Source organism: Callionymus lyra, chromosome 19, assembly GCF_982586985.1.
Source record: "Callionymus lyra chromosome 19, fCalLyr1.hap1.1, whole genome shotgun sequence".
In the NCBI taxonomy this organism is placed as follows: domain Eukaryota; kingdom Metazoa; phylum Chordata; class Actinopteri; order Syngnathiformes; family Callionymidae; genus Callionymus; species Callionymus lyra.
The window spans coordinates 7,200,325-7,217,317 of NC_141836.1; the positions used below are offsets into that span (position 1 = coordinate 7,200,325).

Below are 16,993 nucleotides of genomic sequence, written 5' to 3' on the forward strand. Positions count from 1 at the left end.
GGTCCAATATGGCGACATTTTAATCGCGACAACGTATCGATATTAAACAGCACTGGATCAATACATTTTTGCTTCAAATTATATATTTTTTACCATATTATTTATGGTTTGCTTAAAATAAAATAATTCATTTTTAAAAATGTGTTAACATGCAAATATTCACAGCAGAGTGTGTGTTTGTGTCATTGTGAGTGTTAGTCTTTGGTTGTGAGAGTGTTTGCGGTTGTGTGTTTGTGAGAGTGTCATGATGAATGTTCCTGAGAGTGTGTATCTGTGATTGTGAGATTGTTTGTGTGAGTGTGTTCGCGAGAGTTTTTGATAGTTTGTGTGTTCATGAGAGAGCGTGTTCCTGTGATTGTTTATTTGTGAGAGTGTATGTTTGTGTTTCTGACTGCAATTGTGTGTTCATGAGAGTGTGTGTGTGTGTGTCTGTGATTGTTCGTTCCTCAGTGTGTGTCTGTGACACCTTCAGCCACTAGATGGCAGCAGTCTTTACGGCCTCCGCAGAAAAAGGAAAAATCCTGGCAATGACTGAGGACGAGAGGATACAGTGACTCCAGCAGCTTTTAAAGCTGACGTTTGGACATATTTTGGTTTGAAAACAAACAAAAGCAGTTACGACTTCGTCAAGAGTCATGTGATCTGTAAATACTACAACACCAGAGTCAAGTACTCGACAATACTACACATATATCCTTGTTACTACAGTATCACTATATATCGTAATATATCGTTGTCCCTGTATCGTGATACGTTTCACCAGATTCTTGACGATACACACTCTTACTCGTGACCAGACAAAATGGCTGCAAAATGCATTTAATTATCAGAGTAGAAACATCACTGTGTGTGTGTGTGTGTGTGTGTGTGTGTGTGTGTGTGTGTGTGTGTGTGTGTGTGTGTGTGTGTGTGTGTGTGTGTGTGTGTGTGTGTGTGTGTGTGTGTGTGTGTGTGTGTGTGTGTGTGTGTGTGTGTGTGTGTGTGTGTGTGTGTGTGTGTGTGTGTTTTTCAAGGATTGTCGATACAAATCAAGTGTCTGCTGAGTCTGAACCCAGAAAGTGCTGGTTCTGGTCCGGACTACAAGATCCTTTAGTCTGACTCCAGGGTTCACAGGTCGTTTCTCCACTCGGGGTCCAGCTGCTGCTGGACGTCGCTCACTTCGTTCTCCTCTAGGGGGCAGAAGAGCGTCAGCGCGTGGGGACTCGTGCCGCAGACCTCGAGGCTCACCTTGGTTCAACATGCCGAGGGACAGGGCTTGGAGCCGGGCCACGATGTCGTCCTCCTCCTCCAGGACTGCGTACCCGCTGTAGCCGGCCTCGGCCCGGCAGTACTGCAGGAACCTGTCACGTGACGTATGACATCACTCTCGTTCCCGCGGCTCCGGCCTCGGACTCACCTGTTCCACACGGGATCCACCTGCAGCACCTGAGGGTTCCCCACCACCACCAGGAGGGCTTTGGCTCGAGTCATGGCCACGTTGAACCTCTGCAGGTGAGATGTGGAACTACATCAGCGACATCTGCTACCGTATTTGCCATTAATGGAAGTTTTGCAGTTGAATTAAAAGTCAGCGGCTCGGTGCTCGATTGGTTTGGTCTGGTGAGATCAAACTATTACAGCAACATTTATTTATTGAAATGATTCGTCGACGAACCTTCTCGTTCTTCACGAAGCCCAGATGGAACTTCTGGTCCACCTCGGCGTAGTCGCGGCTGCCGCGCACCGTCGACACCAAGATGACCCGCCGCTCCTGACCCTGGAACTCTTCCACGGACCCCACCTGAACCAGAACCAGAACCGGTGGTGATGAGAGTTCTGAAGAAGTGACCGCCCGGGGGGGGGGGGGGGGGGGGTCTCACCTTCAGGTCGCTCAGGTCTTTCCTCAGGTCCTTCTGGACTTTCCTGAGAGCTTGCCTGATCTTCTGGACCTGCAAACAAAAAAGGGGAGTCTAGATCTACGATTGTGTGTCACGTGAGTGAACTGACGGACCTGCTTCCTGTAGGGGGCGATGATGCCGATGTCTCGGGGGTGAATGGACGCCAGGCCTTTCTTCGCCTGCGTCTCCAGCAGTATCTTCACGTACTTCACCACCTCCACCACCTCGTACGCGTTGAAGAAGGACGGGCTGTTGCCCTCGCGGTCGTCCATGCCGGTCACTCCGCGGAAGATCACCGGGAAGCCCTGAGGAGCAACCAGAGGTGAGAGGACGACCCAGGTGACCCGGGTTTGACCTCAACCTTCTTGGGCAGGTGAGTCCACTGGCAGTACGAGTTCCGGACGATCTCGTCGGCGCAGTACTGCAGGTCGCCGTCGTAGAAGAGCTCGTTGGGAATCTTCAGGATGGCGGGATGAGACCTGTGGGAACACCCGGGTTGTCAGGACCCACGTTGGAACCAGAACCGGGGACTCACCTGTAGTTCTTCAGCAGTTTAGTGACGAAGCGGTTGTCATAGAGACCGTCGTCGTTCTTCTGGTACTGAGGGAAGTCCGTCATGATCCGCTCCAACAACGACTCTTCTGCACGGGAGTGTGTTTGTGATTGTGTGTCTGTGAGAGTGTGCGTCCGTGTGAGTCTCTCACTCACTGAAGCCGTGCCTGATGGCGAAGGGGGATCTCACAATGGGTCCCAGTTGTTTGGGGTCACCAGCCAGAACCACCTGACCAGACTTGACCTGCAGCAGACCTGAGAGGGAGAAGATTTGTTGCGTTTGTGATCCTCCCTCATGCCACGAGTCACTAGTCGGTGGAGCAGAGCGACTCCCTCAGGTGACCCAGGAGGACCATCAGGGAGAGACCCGGGTCGGACCCAGACCAAGAGACTTCACCTGCAAACGGGATGATGCACTCGGTCTCCACGGCGTGTCCGGCCTCGTCCACAAAGATGTGAGTGAAGTGATCCGTCATGTTTCCTGATACCAGCCTGAGAACCAGAACCAGAACAAGTCTTACACGTGCGGCACCAGACCAGAACCTTCTATGGTCCAGCTCACCTCCCTGCTGTGAACAGTGTCGTGACCAAGATCCTGAACTTCTTTAGATCCTCCTTCGCTGGGAACACGAAGCTATCGCCCTCTAGGTTAGAGCAGGTCTTTGAACGCACCACGACAAATGACAAGAAGAAACGATGAGGTCAGAACTGGTCAGTGAACGCACCACGACAAATGACTAGAAGAAACTATGAGGTTAGAACTGGTCAGTGAACGCACCAAAACAAATGACTAGAAGAAAACTATGAGGTTAGAACTGGTCAGTGAACTCACCACGACAAATGACAATAAGAAACTATGAGTCAGTGAACGCACCACAACTAGAAGAGACTAGGGGTTCTAAACTGAGGCTCCACTGACCTTCAGGTCTTCAGGCACAGTCAAGGGGTCTCGGCTGGCCGCGAACATGCGGTAGACCGTACAACGGTCCACGTGCTCGATGATCTTCTTGCACAGCAGGTCCGCAGCACTGTTGGACGGGGCACAGGCCAGGATGCGGGAGCCCGCCTGGGTCTTCTCGATCTGCTTGATGGCCTCCACCATAGTCACCGTCTTACCTGCGGCACATAAACGGTGAGGCACACACTCGGGGTTCCTGGACCTGCAGGCTGGTACCTGTGCCCGGAGGTCCAAACACCAGGTACGGTGCCGGCCTAGAAGACCCGGCTACGATGTGACCCACGGCCGTTCTCTGCTCGTCGTTCTTCTCCAGCTTGGAGTCGAAGAACCTGAGAGTGACACGAGGACGAGGACAGTCGAGAGGAAGTTGAGCAGAATATTGAATGATTGACGCTCACTTGAGGCGAGGCAGGTCGCTGGGGTCGCTGGGGTCATCCGCAGGGGCGGCGGGGAACAACAACGGTCCCAGGTTGTTCTTGGGGACCATCTCCAGGGCCCGGTACTGCAGCTGCAGGAGAAAGCGACTGACGCTGAACTCCACGTTGAACTTCATTCCCTCGATGAAGACATCCAGCAGCCTGTCAACACACGTGAGTTCAGCCCGGGTTCTTCTCCGACCCGGCCCATGCAGGAGCTTCTTACTCGCAGCTGAAGCCCAGCCGGATGCAGTCCAGCTGCACGCTGTGGACGTAGCCGCAGTACGTGACCTTAGGGTTGTCGGTGCGAGTGACCATTATCTTGTCTCCTCGCAGGACGGAAGGACGATTCTCGGACACTCCGGGTACCTGCCGGGGGAACAGAACCCATGACTCGTCAAAAAATCGGAGCTAGTTTTCCTCTTAAATATTCCAGAGGTTACTTTATGTTAGATTTTCTCCTGCTCATAAACATGCTCAATGTATTAGTCGACTGGTTGAATTAAATAAATTCTATATTAAAACGTTGTTTTTTTGTTTTTTTAAGATGATTGAATTGAACACATAGTTTAATATTTAAATTACACTAATTTAAAAAAGTATATATAACAAGTAATGAACTCACTTATTGCTTAAATAAAGAACAACATTTCCATTTCAAAATTCATTAAACAAAGTAATATTCTGACGACACTTGATACACTTCCATAATCAGTACTTTTGTTTATTGTTTTATTATTATGTTATAATCATCTTTTCCTAAGTGTTCCCGTGAGAACTATCTGCTTAGAAAACTCAAATTTGGGACAGATAAAGGAATATGTTATCTTGCTTTAAGGTTGCCATAGAGATGAGACTGCGTTCAAACCCACTATAACCGGAGGGAGGACCTGCCTGCAAGATCAGCAGATTCCTGCTGTGAGGATCCCGGGTCATCGTGGCCGGGTCGCGCTCGCTGTTGGGAATGTTGTACATGCGCAGGTCCGTCTCCATCTGGTTCTCCTCCAGCTGCAGCAGCAGCCGGAACTTCTTGGCGTAGTTGTCGAAGCACAGCTCGCTCTCCAGCGTCTTGCTGTCCGAGAGAGAGGCCAGAGGTCAAGGATCCTGACCTGGGAGCGGAGCAGGGCTACTCACCGTTGGTCCGTGGGAGGTTCTTTCTTCAGCGCCTGAACCATTTGAGGCATACATTTGGGCAGAGGGTATTTCCCGAGCGGTACGGTGTACTGGAGCTTCGACGTCGAGAGCCTGCACGCGGCTGAGGTCAACATCGCGGCGCCATCCAATGGTAGCTGTCGGTACTCACCCTTCCGGCCGCTGCCCGTCCACGATCCGATTGTCTGCCTTTCCGAGGTAGAACATAGGGACCGCCCGCCTGAAGGGGGCCGTGGGGCCCAGCTCCACACCGAGCGTGCTCAGACACCGAACCTCGATGAAGCGCACGATGTAGAACGCTGCAGACTGAAGGTCCAACTTGAACTCGAAGGCCAACGTGGTGAGGTAGAACCCGTACAGGGCGAATTGGACGTGGACCTGGATTTCGTAGGACTTGCCTGAGGAAAAAAAGGAGAGTCAGCTTTTCTAGCTACGCGATGTGGGTCGACTCGTCACCTGGCTCGAGCGTCAGCGGGTTGTTCCTCGTCACTTTGTGTTCGTCCACCAGCTTGAAGTCCTGAAGGAAGTGCAGCGGGGTGTAGTAGGTGAAGTGGACCGGCACGGTTCCGGTGTTTTCCACGAACATCTTCACCACGTGCTGAAGACGCCATCGTTAACAACAGGATATGTGGAAGAATACGAGCGAGATCAGAAAATTGAATGGTTTAATTTGACATTTCAGATTTTTTTAGCTTTTCATATTTATTTTATTTATTATTTTTATTTATTATTATTGAATATAGTTTCTATATTAAAATTAGATTTTTTTTAAAATAGATATATAATTGAATTAAACATCTTTTAAATGAATTCACACACATGTCTTGTCCCATGATTTTATTTTGAAACTTGTTTTGTCAGATTTGTGCTCTCACAGCAGCTGCAACTCGTCTGACAACCGACACCTCAGCAACAGGCGCCAGGTTATAATCATCACTCACTCACCTGGTATGTACGTTTTATATTTCTCTCGTTGTGGATTACTTTTTTTGCATTTGGGTTATAACTTCACATAGGGTTTGATATACTAATTCCAATTATTCAAAAATGAACGTTATAAATCCAATATTCTTTTAAACTTGTATCATTTGAAATTATTTTTTTTAAAAAGGTGGGACGTTTATAGCAACATTTTTATATTAAATTTAAAGGTAATAACATGTAAAAAGAAAAAAATGAAATTAGAACATTTATTTTTGAATTGGAGAATCTACTATCATAATATTTAATGGTTGAATTAAACATTTCATTTTGTCACTGGGTGGGTTTCATATTTTCTAAATTCAAAGGTAAAATTATTTTTATTTAATAATTGTATTATGAAATTGTAAAATGAATTCATCCTTTTTTACACATAGTTTGATATTTTAATTTCAATAATTCTGAAATAAATATTCTAAATTCCATATTTTTTTCATTTATATCCTTTTAAATTCAATACTAAAATATTGGTATAAAAGTGCCACCAGACAATAGCAATCGATTACCGAGCTAATTGATTAATACTCTCCGCCAATCATGCGAGGTGTGATGATCATGTGACAACACAGAAGCACTGATGCGTCAATTCGGGTGTTTTCCAGACAATGTGTCAACTTTGTTTCATCGTCTGCCGTCTCGAAGAGTTACACAACATCTCACATCCAACCTGTGGTTTCTGAGTATTGCAGTAGGAATGTGTTCTACTGTGTGTGCTGAAGCCCCCCCCACAATATCCCCCAAGGGTTCCTCTGACACCGTGACTTTTATGGACTTAAATCGACTTAATAGATACACATTCTTTCTATATTAGCAATGTTTATAAAATAACAATAATAAAACATAAGAATATAGGTTAATAATAGGCTTAATTTCGGGTAGGACGTTTGTGTCTTACTTATTAAATAAAAAAATAAGTTACTTCAATCAATTGAATACAGTGAACTCGTTGTGCAGTAAAAACAGGTTCTCTCTCTGAATGTAGTGCTGCAGAGCCCTCTCTCGGTTCCTTATGTACCGTTTTCAAGGTCAGGTTTTTCACCAGATTCAGGTGTTCACCCTCAAAATACCCGGAAAAAAAAAACAAGACGTCGTGAACAGGAAGTTCACAGGATGTACGTTATCTGGACGTGGGAGATATGCCACGGAATTGTTCTGTCCTTCACATATTTCCTGGGAAAACTAGAATCTTTTATAACTGCAGTATTTGGGAATTTCCCTAAGGGATGTGTTTCACCAGTACGTGCTTCCTGTGAACAAAATATAACTAGAACAGCAACTAAAAATATAACGTATTATAGCGCAAACACAAACAGCGAGCACAAAACGGTAACGCTGGGCGTAAAACAAGATGTTGTGGCGACTAAACATGATCAACGAGCGCCCCCGAGTCGGCACGTCGACGTCTCTCTCAAAGTGTAAATAGAGAGCTTTGCCTTTTAGCTCAGCTCTCTCTTGCGCACAACAGTGCGGAAGAGCGAAAAGTAAATGTTAAATATTCTCCTCAAATTGCATTTCCTGCATTTGTGGATAACTAAAGGGTACTGCAGGGTCTGTTTGAATCCATATTTGCCAAAGCATTGTTTTTTTATTTCAGTGTTGGGTGTGGATTACCTTTTCTGCATCCACCTTTCAAAACACACAGGGTCACTGTACACACATACTGTATTGTAAAAAAAAAAAAAGTTTTTAAGTTAAGCTAAATACGAAATGAAAATACAAAATAAACTGAAAACTGAAACTGGATCTACATTACAGTGAAAGTGTTACAAAGGTGATTTTTAAATATCATGTGGGGCAGATCGGCTGAAGGCTCTGGACCTATGATGGCCACATGAGCAGAGGCTGTTAACCTCACTGTTGCTCCCTGTTCCTTTTGCTCTTGAAAAGCTGCTGGAAAAAACCTTTGTCCATTTTTTTTTTTTGGATTGAAGTTATTTTTTTATTGAACAATAAAGTAACAAATCTATCTCCATAAACCAGCCGAGTCTTGGTCCACTGTAAACAAAGTGAGTCAGCGATCTCGGCCGGTTGTACTTCCAAAAACCTGTTTAGCTGCATTTGTTGTCTATTGAGCGTTTATAAGATCGTCTACCTATGTGTTGTCAGATACAACAGTTATATTAGGATCATCATCTGTCACAGCTCTGGGTTTTGAACAGAAGAAAATACGAATTACTAACTTACTTACTTACTTACATTTTTAACTCCACAACTAATAAAATAAAATATAATGTTAGTAAAGTTTCGTTTTCTCTCTCGTGTCAGACAGGTGGACGGTGTGGATTATATTAAGTTACGCATTATATCAAGTTACGGTGATAATCAATGTGTATACAAGCTGTCATTATACCTGGTCTAGAAAGGCGCTATATAAATAGAGATTATTATTATTATTATTATTATTATTATATTAATCTGTTTAGCAGTATATGTTTTTTTCCTGCTTTAAAATAGGATCAAATAAGAATGTGTGTTCATGAGCAACTGTATCCTGTCTGACACCTTGACCGCAGAGGTTACGAAAGAACACGATGCAGAAGGGCAACCAGATACCAAGAACTCAACTTCTGTTTTAGGATGTCAAGAAGAGCATTTCATGAAATGATGATGTATGTTGAAACTCTGATGACATCTTGAACTTGTACAATAAATTGACCCTGAACTCTGCTGGAGATCAGAACTTAGTGAGCAGCTGCAGGAGCAAGTTCTGAACTTGTATTGAGCTGGCTAGGTTCTCCTCCTCACAGGCTGAATCTTGATTGCACAAGTCACAACAACGGGATCATCTTCACCTCCTAATACGGTCGTCATTTTCTATTCATGGGCAGAGATTTGTGCAAACGACTCATCACCATGACGACCAGAAATTACTGTTTCGTGTGCATCGCGGATCTGGAGTCGGTTTCTTATGGCAGCAAACTTTAGGTCTGAATCTACACAGAGATTTACACGCGCTTCATGAATGAGAAAAGAAATCTTGAGTTTCAACATTTAAATTCCGCCATTTTGATGGCCCTGATATACTTCTATACACTAACCTTCACATCCTGGTCAGTGGTCAGCTCCACGGTGCCGTCATTGAAGGTGTGATCGGACCTGATGCAGACTCCATTTTTGTCAGCGATGAAGACGGGCCTGCGACGGACGCACAACATTACCTCTCGTCGACAAATCCCGGTGAACAACAGTTAAGTTCAGAACTCTCTCCTCACCTGTCGGTTTTCAGTTTCTTTAGCAGCTTTTTGGCCAGATTCCTGTGGGACCTGGGTTCCGGCTCGGCTGGCGCCGGCTGAGCCGGATCAGGATTTGGGACATGCTGACGCCTGCGGGACCTGTAGGTCCTCCACTGGTCCTGGTGCTCCATCGCCCCCTGCAGGAAACAACACCTTTAATAATAATGAAGGTAAAAAAATCAATTGAACAGACAAAGGCTGCAGGGAAGAGTTCACTGAGAGGGAGTGAGACCGAGAGAGTGTGGAGTGAGTTGTAGTTTATTAAGTTGGAAAGTGAATATGAAAGTGTTTATTTGTTCAGTGTCGTCTCAAATATACGCTGCCCGAATATTATTTTGGAATTTTGGACTCACCCTCATGTCGACTAAAATTGAGATTATTTTCAGAGTAATTTGGTAATTTATAGAGTTATAGACAAAAATGTTTATTCATTTTAATGTAGCATCTGGAGCTCAGTTGTCTTCGTCTTCATCTTCAAAATGACTCCTTTAAAAAACATCCAAGTACCTTCATACTGCTCGTCTGTAACGTCCCTCTTGTGTCGAAGCCTCGACATGAAAAAATGAACAATTCTGTTATGAATTCTACGAATTATACTATGAATTATACCTCTAATAACGAGAGAACCTTGGTTAAGTTTGTGGTAAAAGTTATCTGTCTCTCACCTCCGGATACAGGTTTATGGCTTTAAAACACTTTGCAAGTGTCATTTTTCTCTCAGAACTGCAGCGTCATCGCCACAGAAAGTTTCAGTTTCAGTTCATGTAGCTCAGAGTGAAAGTCTTGTTCTATTCTATTCTAAATTCTAAATGCAAATAAATTCCCCATCTCAATGTGTTTATACACGTCTTATGTTATGACACTGTAATAACGGTCGAACAGGAATATAAAACCATTATCTTAAACCACAGAGATAGAATGTGTGTAAGACTACACAAGGGTTAAACAACGGTGTGTAGTTACACAGTAAAGTGTGTGTCATGTGGTTAAAAAAACTCGAGATTTATGGCAGATGTTTGTCTGTCAGCACCTTGTCACTCATGAGTCTGGTCGTCAGTGATTCTTAAGTGTTGTGTACCTTGGTTTATGTAGTGTGTGTGTGACGTGTCGTGGCGTTTAATAATCGTCATTAAAGTACGTGTTGAATCAAAGGAAGTAAGTTTTGTTGTTGTTGTGTTTCTGCTCCTCCAGCTGTGCACACTCACCGAGTAGTTGTACGTTAAGTTCTTCTTCCTGACAGTCACTATGAATGAGACCTTCAGAGCGAGCACGACCGAGTAAAAGTTCGGACGTTTCACTTCTTCATCGCTGTAAAAAAAATAAAAATAAAAATAAAAAGTTTTAAAAAACCAGTTCGGAGATGCTCGTGACGTCATGCTCGGGTCACCGTCGTCTGAACTCTTGGTTGTAGATTTCCTTCAGCTCGAGTCTGTTGGTCACGTCTGTCCGCTCGGTCTGCCGCAGGTAGTCAAAGAAGTCGTTCCCCACTCCACGCGCCACCGACATTTTCATGTTGAAGGTTCTGATGCTTCTTCTCTTCCTGAGTCAGTGAAATAAGCTCGTCGTCAGCTGCGATCGATGCACCGGGGCGTACCGCGGGGGCGGCGCTGTGGTGGATAAGCGGACGCGTTTCCTCGCTGAAGACACCCGGTGATAAAAACGAGCGCGCCGCGCGAACAACTTCATCCAGAGAAACGAAAGTCAAAACGATTCCGTTGAAAGATGATAAATAAACAACATCTTCAGTTTTGTTTCTACGATTTTTGAAACTCGCTTTAAAACACACTTCTAATCACTTTATTTTAACACATGAGACTCCGTAGCTGTTCTTAGTGCTTTTACTGGTTTTATTTGGTATTATTTTATCTTGTTTTTTGTAACAGTGCTTATTTTAGTGATATTTTACCTTCTTGTACAACACTTTGTATCAACTGCTGTTTTAAAGTGCTCTATAAATAAAGTTGAGTTGATGAGTGACCCCGGCGTGACCTTTTTACCAACACATGTTCATAAATCATTTGAAGAAGACCTGGTCCATTGTAAGGACACGTGATTCATGTTTGCTATTTTTAAACTTGTTATTAGCTTTAATTGAGGGTGTGTTGATCAAGTTGAATTGTGTGTTGCGATCAACATGTTGACTACACTACTGAATAGTGTGTGTTGTGATAACAATACAAAGAGCAACACAGTAAACATAAGTCATATCACAATGACATATTAAACCAGAATATTGGTTTAAACCATAAAACGGCTAATTTAAGATAAAATTAAGCAGGTTTTACTTTAAAAAAAATGTCTTCAGATCATTTTTGAAACTATCAATGGATCAAGGGGCCCTCAGGGTGTTAAGTACAGCAAAACGATGATGGACACCTGAATAAAGTGGATTCTAAATTATTATTATTCTATTTTTAAAAAAAACAGGAACTGAAACTTTGCTTCTCACAGGAAAGGCGGAGAATTCTTGTCTCTGGTCTCTTTAAAAAGAACTTCGTAAAACCTTGCTTTTGGCTGCAGCAGATGAGTTGTCTTTTGTTTTCACAGACTATCTCAAAGCTCAAGGACACGAACTCCCTGCCGCGCTATTCTGATATCAACACAAGAACAACATCTGTATAAGCCTGCGAAACTCCTGGTCCCTTATCTGTCAAATAAGTAAGTAAGTAAGTGTGTTTAAATGTTCACTTTGAAATCGAAATTGTGTCAATACAAACATCGGTTTTTCAAGTACAGGATAACGAGTTAAAAATGAGTAAAAAAGGACATATAATACGAAGTTTAAACGGGAGCTGTTGTATAACTCACCTGTCACCTGCTGATGATCTGGAAACTGATTCAAAATGAAGGATCAGCTGACGGATGATTCATAAGGGCGTCTCCACGTGGAACAGTCTTTAACCTCCGAATGCAAAAGAACCACAATTGTGGACCTAAAGAAAAAGAGGAAGTTAATGTTTAAGATTCAACATCGTGTCTCTTTTTCTTCCGTAACACATGATATGAATGAAAGAAATGACAAGATATTTTTCTGACATTACCATGATAATAATATTGACAAATTTCTTGTTCCTAAGAACTGTTTCTGTTTCGTTTTCAGCTCATCAGTCAGTTCCTGGTTCAACCAGCAGAGGGAGACAAACCACTGTCAGATGAAGTCACAGTCGCAGGTGCGTCACCCCCCCCCCCCCCCCCTGCTGGTCAGACGTCACACTACATGCTCCGTTTCTATTTCACAAGAATCGATACCCGAGAGATTTATTGCTGCATGGTCGTTGCTGTGGAAATACAGTTAATCTGAGCACATTATTGTAAAATTAAAATTAAAATGTGACAGCCGCAGTTTTCACTTATAACCGACAGGTGGCGTCACGAACCATCGTTTCTTCTCACCCCTCTCTCCATCCACGCAAACAAAGCGCTGCGTTTGGTTAACAAATTCCCTTTCTTTGAACATATAAAGCCGTGATAACATCTCGTTAAAGCCTGTATTTTTGTCCTCGATAGAAGAAAAATAACCGTTAAATTAATGCATTTATTTATTTTTAACGCGTTCACTTTTTATTGTTTACATACATTGAACACAATCGTCTTAGATTTAAGAGATTGAAAAGCTTTATAGCATAGTTTAATATTTAAATTAAGTATAATTATGATTGCATCTCATTATTAAATTATTAAAGTTTTAAGTTAAAGATGGGGAAACTATTTTTGATTGATGTCAACGAAAGAAGTTTTAACCTACATTAAAATAAAAAAAACTTTAAAAATATCTTATTTTGTAATTGGTTTTGTTACTGTTGTTATTAATACTTGTTCATTTATATATTAATATTATGTTGGTATTTTATCGCCCATGCACTTAGTCTACTAATGTACTTTTTTCACTTTGATTTTCAATATTTTAAAAGTTATGGTTAATGTAAAAAAAATAACACAAATTACACAAGATTGTTTTTACTTCCATTTTAATAAATACTATTCAAGCTGAATTTTCTAGATACATTCTTGGTTAAACTAGTATTGAAAAGTGTATAAAGGTTTTTGCGAGCTATGAAAAATATCTAAGCAGGTCTGAATTGGCCTTATGTGCTTCTTTGTTTTTAAAAGAAAACTTTTTTTACTTAAAGTCAGTAAAGTTTCGAACCAGCCGTAGCGTTTGTGTCACATGACGTCAGATGAATATTTGATTGGTTGGATGAATGTGTGACTTCTAGTGGAGGCAACATCTGCCTGGTGAACCCTGGCGGGCAGTAAAGTCCGTTGTAACGGGCCTGTGATATGTGATGGGGGGGGGGGTTATTAACTTTCACAAGGGCGCGAAATCAAAGGTTTTTTTTGTCACCTCGCGGGGGTCCCGAGCCGCAGGGGTCCCCGTCTTGGACCGGCTCTTTAAGGGATCCCCGTAAAAAACCACATGACTGTGAACTTGATTGCATCTCAAGACCAACGACCTCGTCAAAGTTCCAGTGTTTGCTCCGAGGTGTGAAGACCACCACGGCTTTATTGGGGGTCTTCACCGGGAGCCCGAGCACAATGGAACTCTGGGAATGTGACGAGTCGACACACAAGCCGTTTCTTCCAGTGCAGACAACGATCCAGATGAACACTCGGGTCTGAACTTTGATCTCCACACAAATCTTTTAGTGTTAGCATTGCCGACTGTTGTATGCTAGCTGCTAAACTGTGTGAAAAACGTATAATAATAATAAAGTTCAACTTTTAGGTCAATGAATATTTTTGTTAAAATTGGAGTGAAACGTTGTTAGCATGACAATGAGTCATTAGCATCGACTGGTTTGAGGGAACATTAAAGCTTGTTCCTCCTTAGAGCAGGGAGTTTCCTCCATGTCAGAAAGCTTGACCCTGACTAGCTGGTACAAGTGAGGAACGGTGATGGTTGTTAGTCAGATACTGATCAAGGAAAATGAAAGTCAATAGAGTTAACTGAGCAAGACGAGTGTGAAAACCCCCGGATGATATGTTGTCACCTGTAGCAACTGCCTGTCGAGGGCAGAACAAGCATGAGGTAGAATGATCATTTTAACTTGTTTATATTCATGGTTCTTGGCGAGTTAATGAAGCATCTCAAAAGCTGGAAGATAAATTATGATTTTTATTTTCATCAAGGCTCCATTGTACATCGAAAACTTGTCCCGGCGAGCCAGGGACACACGGCAGAAACATTTGAGACAGTCGGAGGATACCAGAGTTGCAGACCAGCTGGGTGAACACAGTGAAACAGAAACGTACAAACTCCACAACGAAACAAGGGATTTGAACCGGCAACTATCTGCAGCAGCGACCACCGCTCGCGCCGGTCAACACTGACGAAAGGGGGACGATGCCCTTGAGCAAACGTCTTTACTCTCTCTTGATGTTGGCGATAAGCGTCTCTGAGTCCGGCGCCGGCGTCCCGCACCGGCTCTTGCGGCTCTGGTGGGTCTTGACGTGTTTGGAGAGGTGGTCGCTCCTCATGAACCTCTTGCCGCACTGCTGGCAGCCGAAGCGCTTCTCGCCGGTGTGCGTCCGCAGGTGTCGCTGCAGCTCGTCGGAGCGCGTGAAGCTCTTCCCGCAGAAGAGCCAGTTGCAGACGAAGGGGCGCTCGCCGGCGTGCCAGCGCAGGTGCGCCTTCAGGTGCGACGTCTTCTTGTAGACTTTGCCGCACTCGGGGATGTGGCAGATGTGAAGTCTCTTCTTGCCGAACTCCAGCCCGCCGCCGTTGGCCTGACAGTTGGGGCACTTGCATCGGCGGCAGCGCCGGGTGGAGCTGAGCAGAGTCTTGGAGGTTCCCTGGAGCAGCGCGGCGATCTGCGGCTGGTGGCCCAGAACCAGCTGCCGGCCCAGAGAGAAGGGGTGAGCGTTGGGGCTGCCGTTGGTCTGCGGTAAACTCCACCACTGCTGCCCCTCTTCCACGTGACCGCCGGGCAGGTGATGCCTCGCCGAAGAGTTCTGAAGGAAGCTCGGGAAGTTCTGGCTGTTGTGCTGCGAGTAGTAGGGGGCGCCGGTCTGCACTTTGACGGGCGACAGTTCGAAAGAGTACGAGGAGGGGGCTTCTGCCGGGGGGGTGAGGGGTAGCTCGTGATGGTGGTGGTGGTGGTGGTGATGGTGACCCAGTCCCGACTGCATGTGACCCGGGAACTGGACCTTGGGCACGCTGAAGGTCATCTGGTGGGAGGTCAGAGCCGAGCTCGGCGCCACCTCGTTGCTCCACAGCTGGAACATCCCGGATGTGGAGCTGACGGCTCCTTCGTACGGGAACTGCGGACTCTCGGAGGCCATGGCACCGCCGACCTGCCAGGCCTGGCTGCACGTGGTGGCCAGGAAGGACAGTGTGTTGGGCGCCCCCTCTGGAGACGAGCTGGGGGTGCGGTCCTGGAAAACAAAAAAGCAATCCAATTAGCATATTTCTTGGAATCAAAGTTTATTTTAGTTTTTTTTCCTCCATGAGATATTTAAACAAATATCAATGAAATGAACATGAATTGTCGTCGGAGAAAAATCAACAGATGCCGCATTGGTGTGAAAAAAAAGACAAACACCGCGAAAGAACCTGCATTTTTCAGGTCGAGAAGATTTATATTAATTCAAATTAAAATAATAGTTTTTCAAAAGAAACTAAAGAAGGTTTGTTTTTTTTCTGTCTGTTCCTGATGAAAGAGATGATGTAACTATGTATATTTTCATTATTATTATTTAGTAAATAAATAAAAATGTGTTTTTTTAATAAACAAATAAAAACACGTTGGATCTGAAAAAAGTTTTAAAATGAATAAAGAATGAAAAACAATTAAATTCTTGCAGCAATACTACATAAATGTTCACTTCTTTAGTTTATAACCCACAAAAAAATACAACATAATTCAATTTAATTAAAGTAGTTTAATATTATAAAACGGCTAGAAACTACCTTTTTTAAATTTATTTATAGACATAGAGACTGTAACGGAACACATATTTAGAATTTAATATCTAATTAACTCTAAGAAAAGGATCCACACCAATTTTGTAATTAACATTTGCATTTCATCTTTATAAATCATATTTATTTTTTCTTTAACTTATCAATTTAAACGTTATACGCCTAAATTATATACAACAGTGTATATAGAATACAATTTGGTTAGAAATCAGACTTTTACTTAGTTCCAAAGTATTTAAATAATCCAATACAAGGGAAATCCGAGGAGCCGCGAGATTATGATGAACGCCTCTGGTTATATTATTAAAAGTTTATTTGTAAATTATATAAATATTGTTTTAATCGTTGCGTTTTTTTCTTGTCCATTTAAATGTTAAAAAGTATGCATATTTAAATAAAGTATTTTCTTTTATAGAGAACCAATATCAATGTTCCGAAATAAAATCAGAAGTTGATATTTTGTTAAAAAAAGATTAATTGTTTTAATTGTTTTTTTTATTTTTAAAAAGTTGTTTTTTATATAAAAGAAATGGATGACTTTTTAACTGTTTGGTCGGACGGAAGCCGAATTAAATTCTAAAATTTCTTCCCTGCAGAAACGAAAGTTTCCAGATTACCCTTGAATTACTAGAATATATTGTCTTGTTCTGGTGGAAACTGACCTGCAGGAAGGTTTGGAGAAAGTTGTCTGTCCTCTGGATCGTCAGCGCAGCCATCAGCTCCTCCACCTGCAGCACCGACTGCGCAGAAGAAGAAAAAAAAAAAGCCTCTGAAGTCTCGGGATTACGCGAGATTTGGACTCATTTGATGCAATAATCCCGCGTCAACAGATCGTCCTGCAGGTGAGAAGAAAAGTCCAGTTGTGGAGAAACGCGCTGGATCTTCTCGCGCCTCTTTATAGA

The 16,993-nt window shown here is 43.4% G+C and overlaps 2 protein-coding genes and 1 long non-coding RNA gene across 3 annotated transcripts; 1 reads left to right on the top strand and 2 right to left on the bottom strand.

The window, feature by feature from the left end:
• Positions 1-546: 546 nt before the first annotated feature.
• On the bottom strand, positions 547-12,092 carry LOC148059244 (putative RNA helicase mov-10-B.1). The gene is given in 24 exon segments (XM_087781061.1): positions 547-1,169; positions 1,228-1,340; positions 1,397-1,485; positions 1,655-1,780; positions 1,860-1,928; positions 1,991-2,182; positions 2,239-2,356; positions 2,413-2,585; positions 2,587-2,684; positions 2,827-2,921; positions 2,992-3,089; positions 3,349-3,545; positions 3,604-3,716; positions 3,786-3,965; positions 4,030-4,172; positions 4,698-4,875; positions 4,938-5,048; positions 5,107-5,353; positions 5,412-5,553; positions 8,975-9,071; positions 9,149-9,306; positions 10,375-10,477; positions 10,557-10,709; positions 11,978-12,092. Coding segments are annotated over 23 exon segments (3,027 nt in total). The 5' UTR covers positions 10,682-10,709; positions 11,978-12,092; the 3' UTR covers positions 547-1,107.
• On the top strand, positions 9,209-12,739 carry LOC148059245 (uncharacterized). Its single transcript, XR_015709377.1, has 3 exons — positions 9,209-9,339; positions 11,717-11,827; positions 12,270-12,739. It is a non-coding gene; the product is annotated as an uncharacterized LOC148059245 (long non-coding RNA).
• A 1,526-nt stretch (positions 12,740-14,265) lies between these two features.
• Positions 14,266-16,935, bottom strand: sp5l (Sp5 transcription factor-like). Its single transcript, XM_087781370.1, has 2 exons — positions 16,754-16,935; positions 14,266-15,544 (listed from the first exon to the last, which is right to left on the bottom strand). Exons 1-2 carry the CDS (start codon positions 16,805-16,807, stop codon positions 14,534-14,536), a joined length of 1,065 nt encoding a protein of 354 aa, XP_087637496.1. The 5' UTR covers positions 16,808-16,935; the 3' UTR covers positions 14,266-14,533.
• Positions 16,936-16,993: the final 58 nt, after the last annotated feature.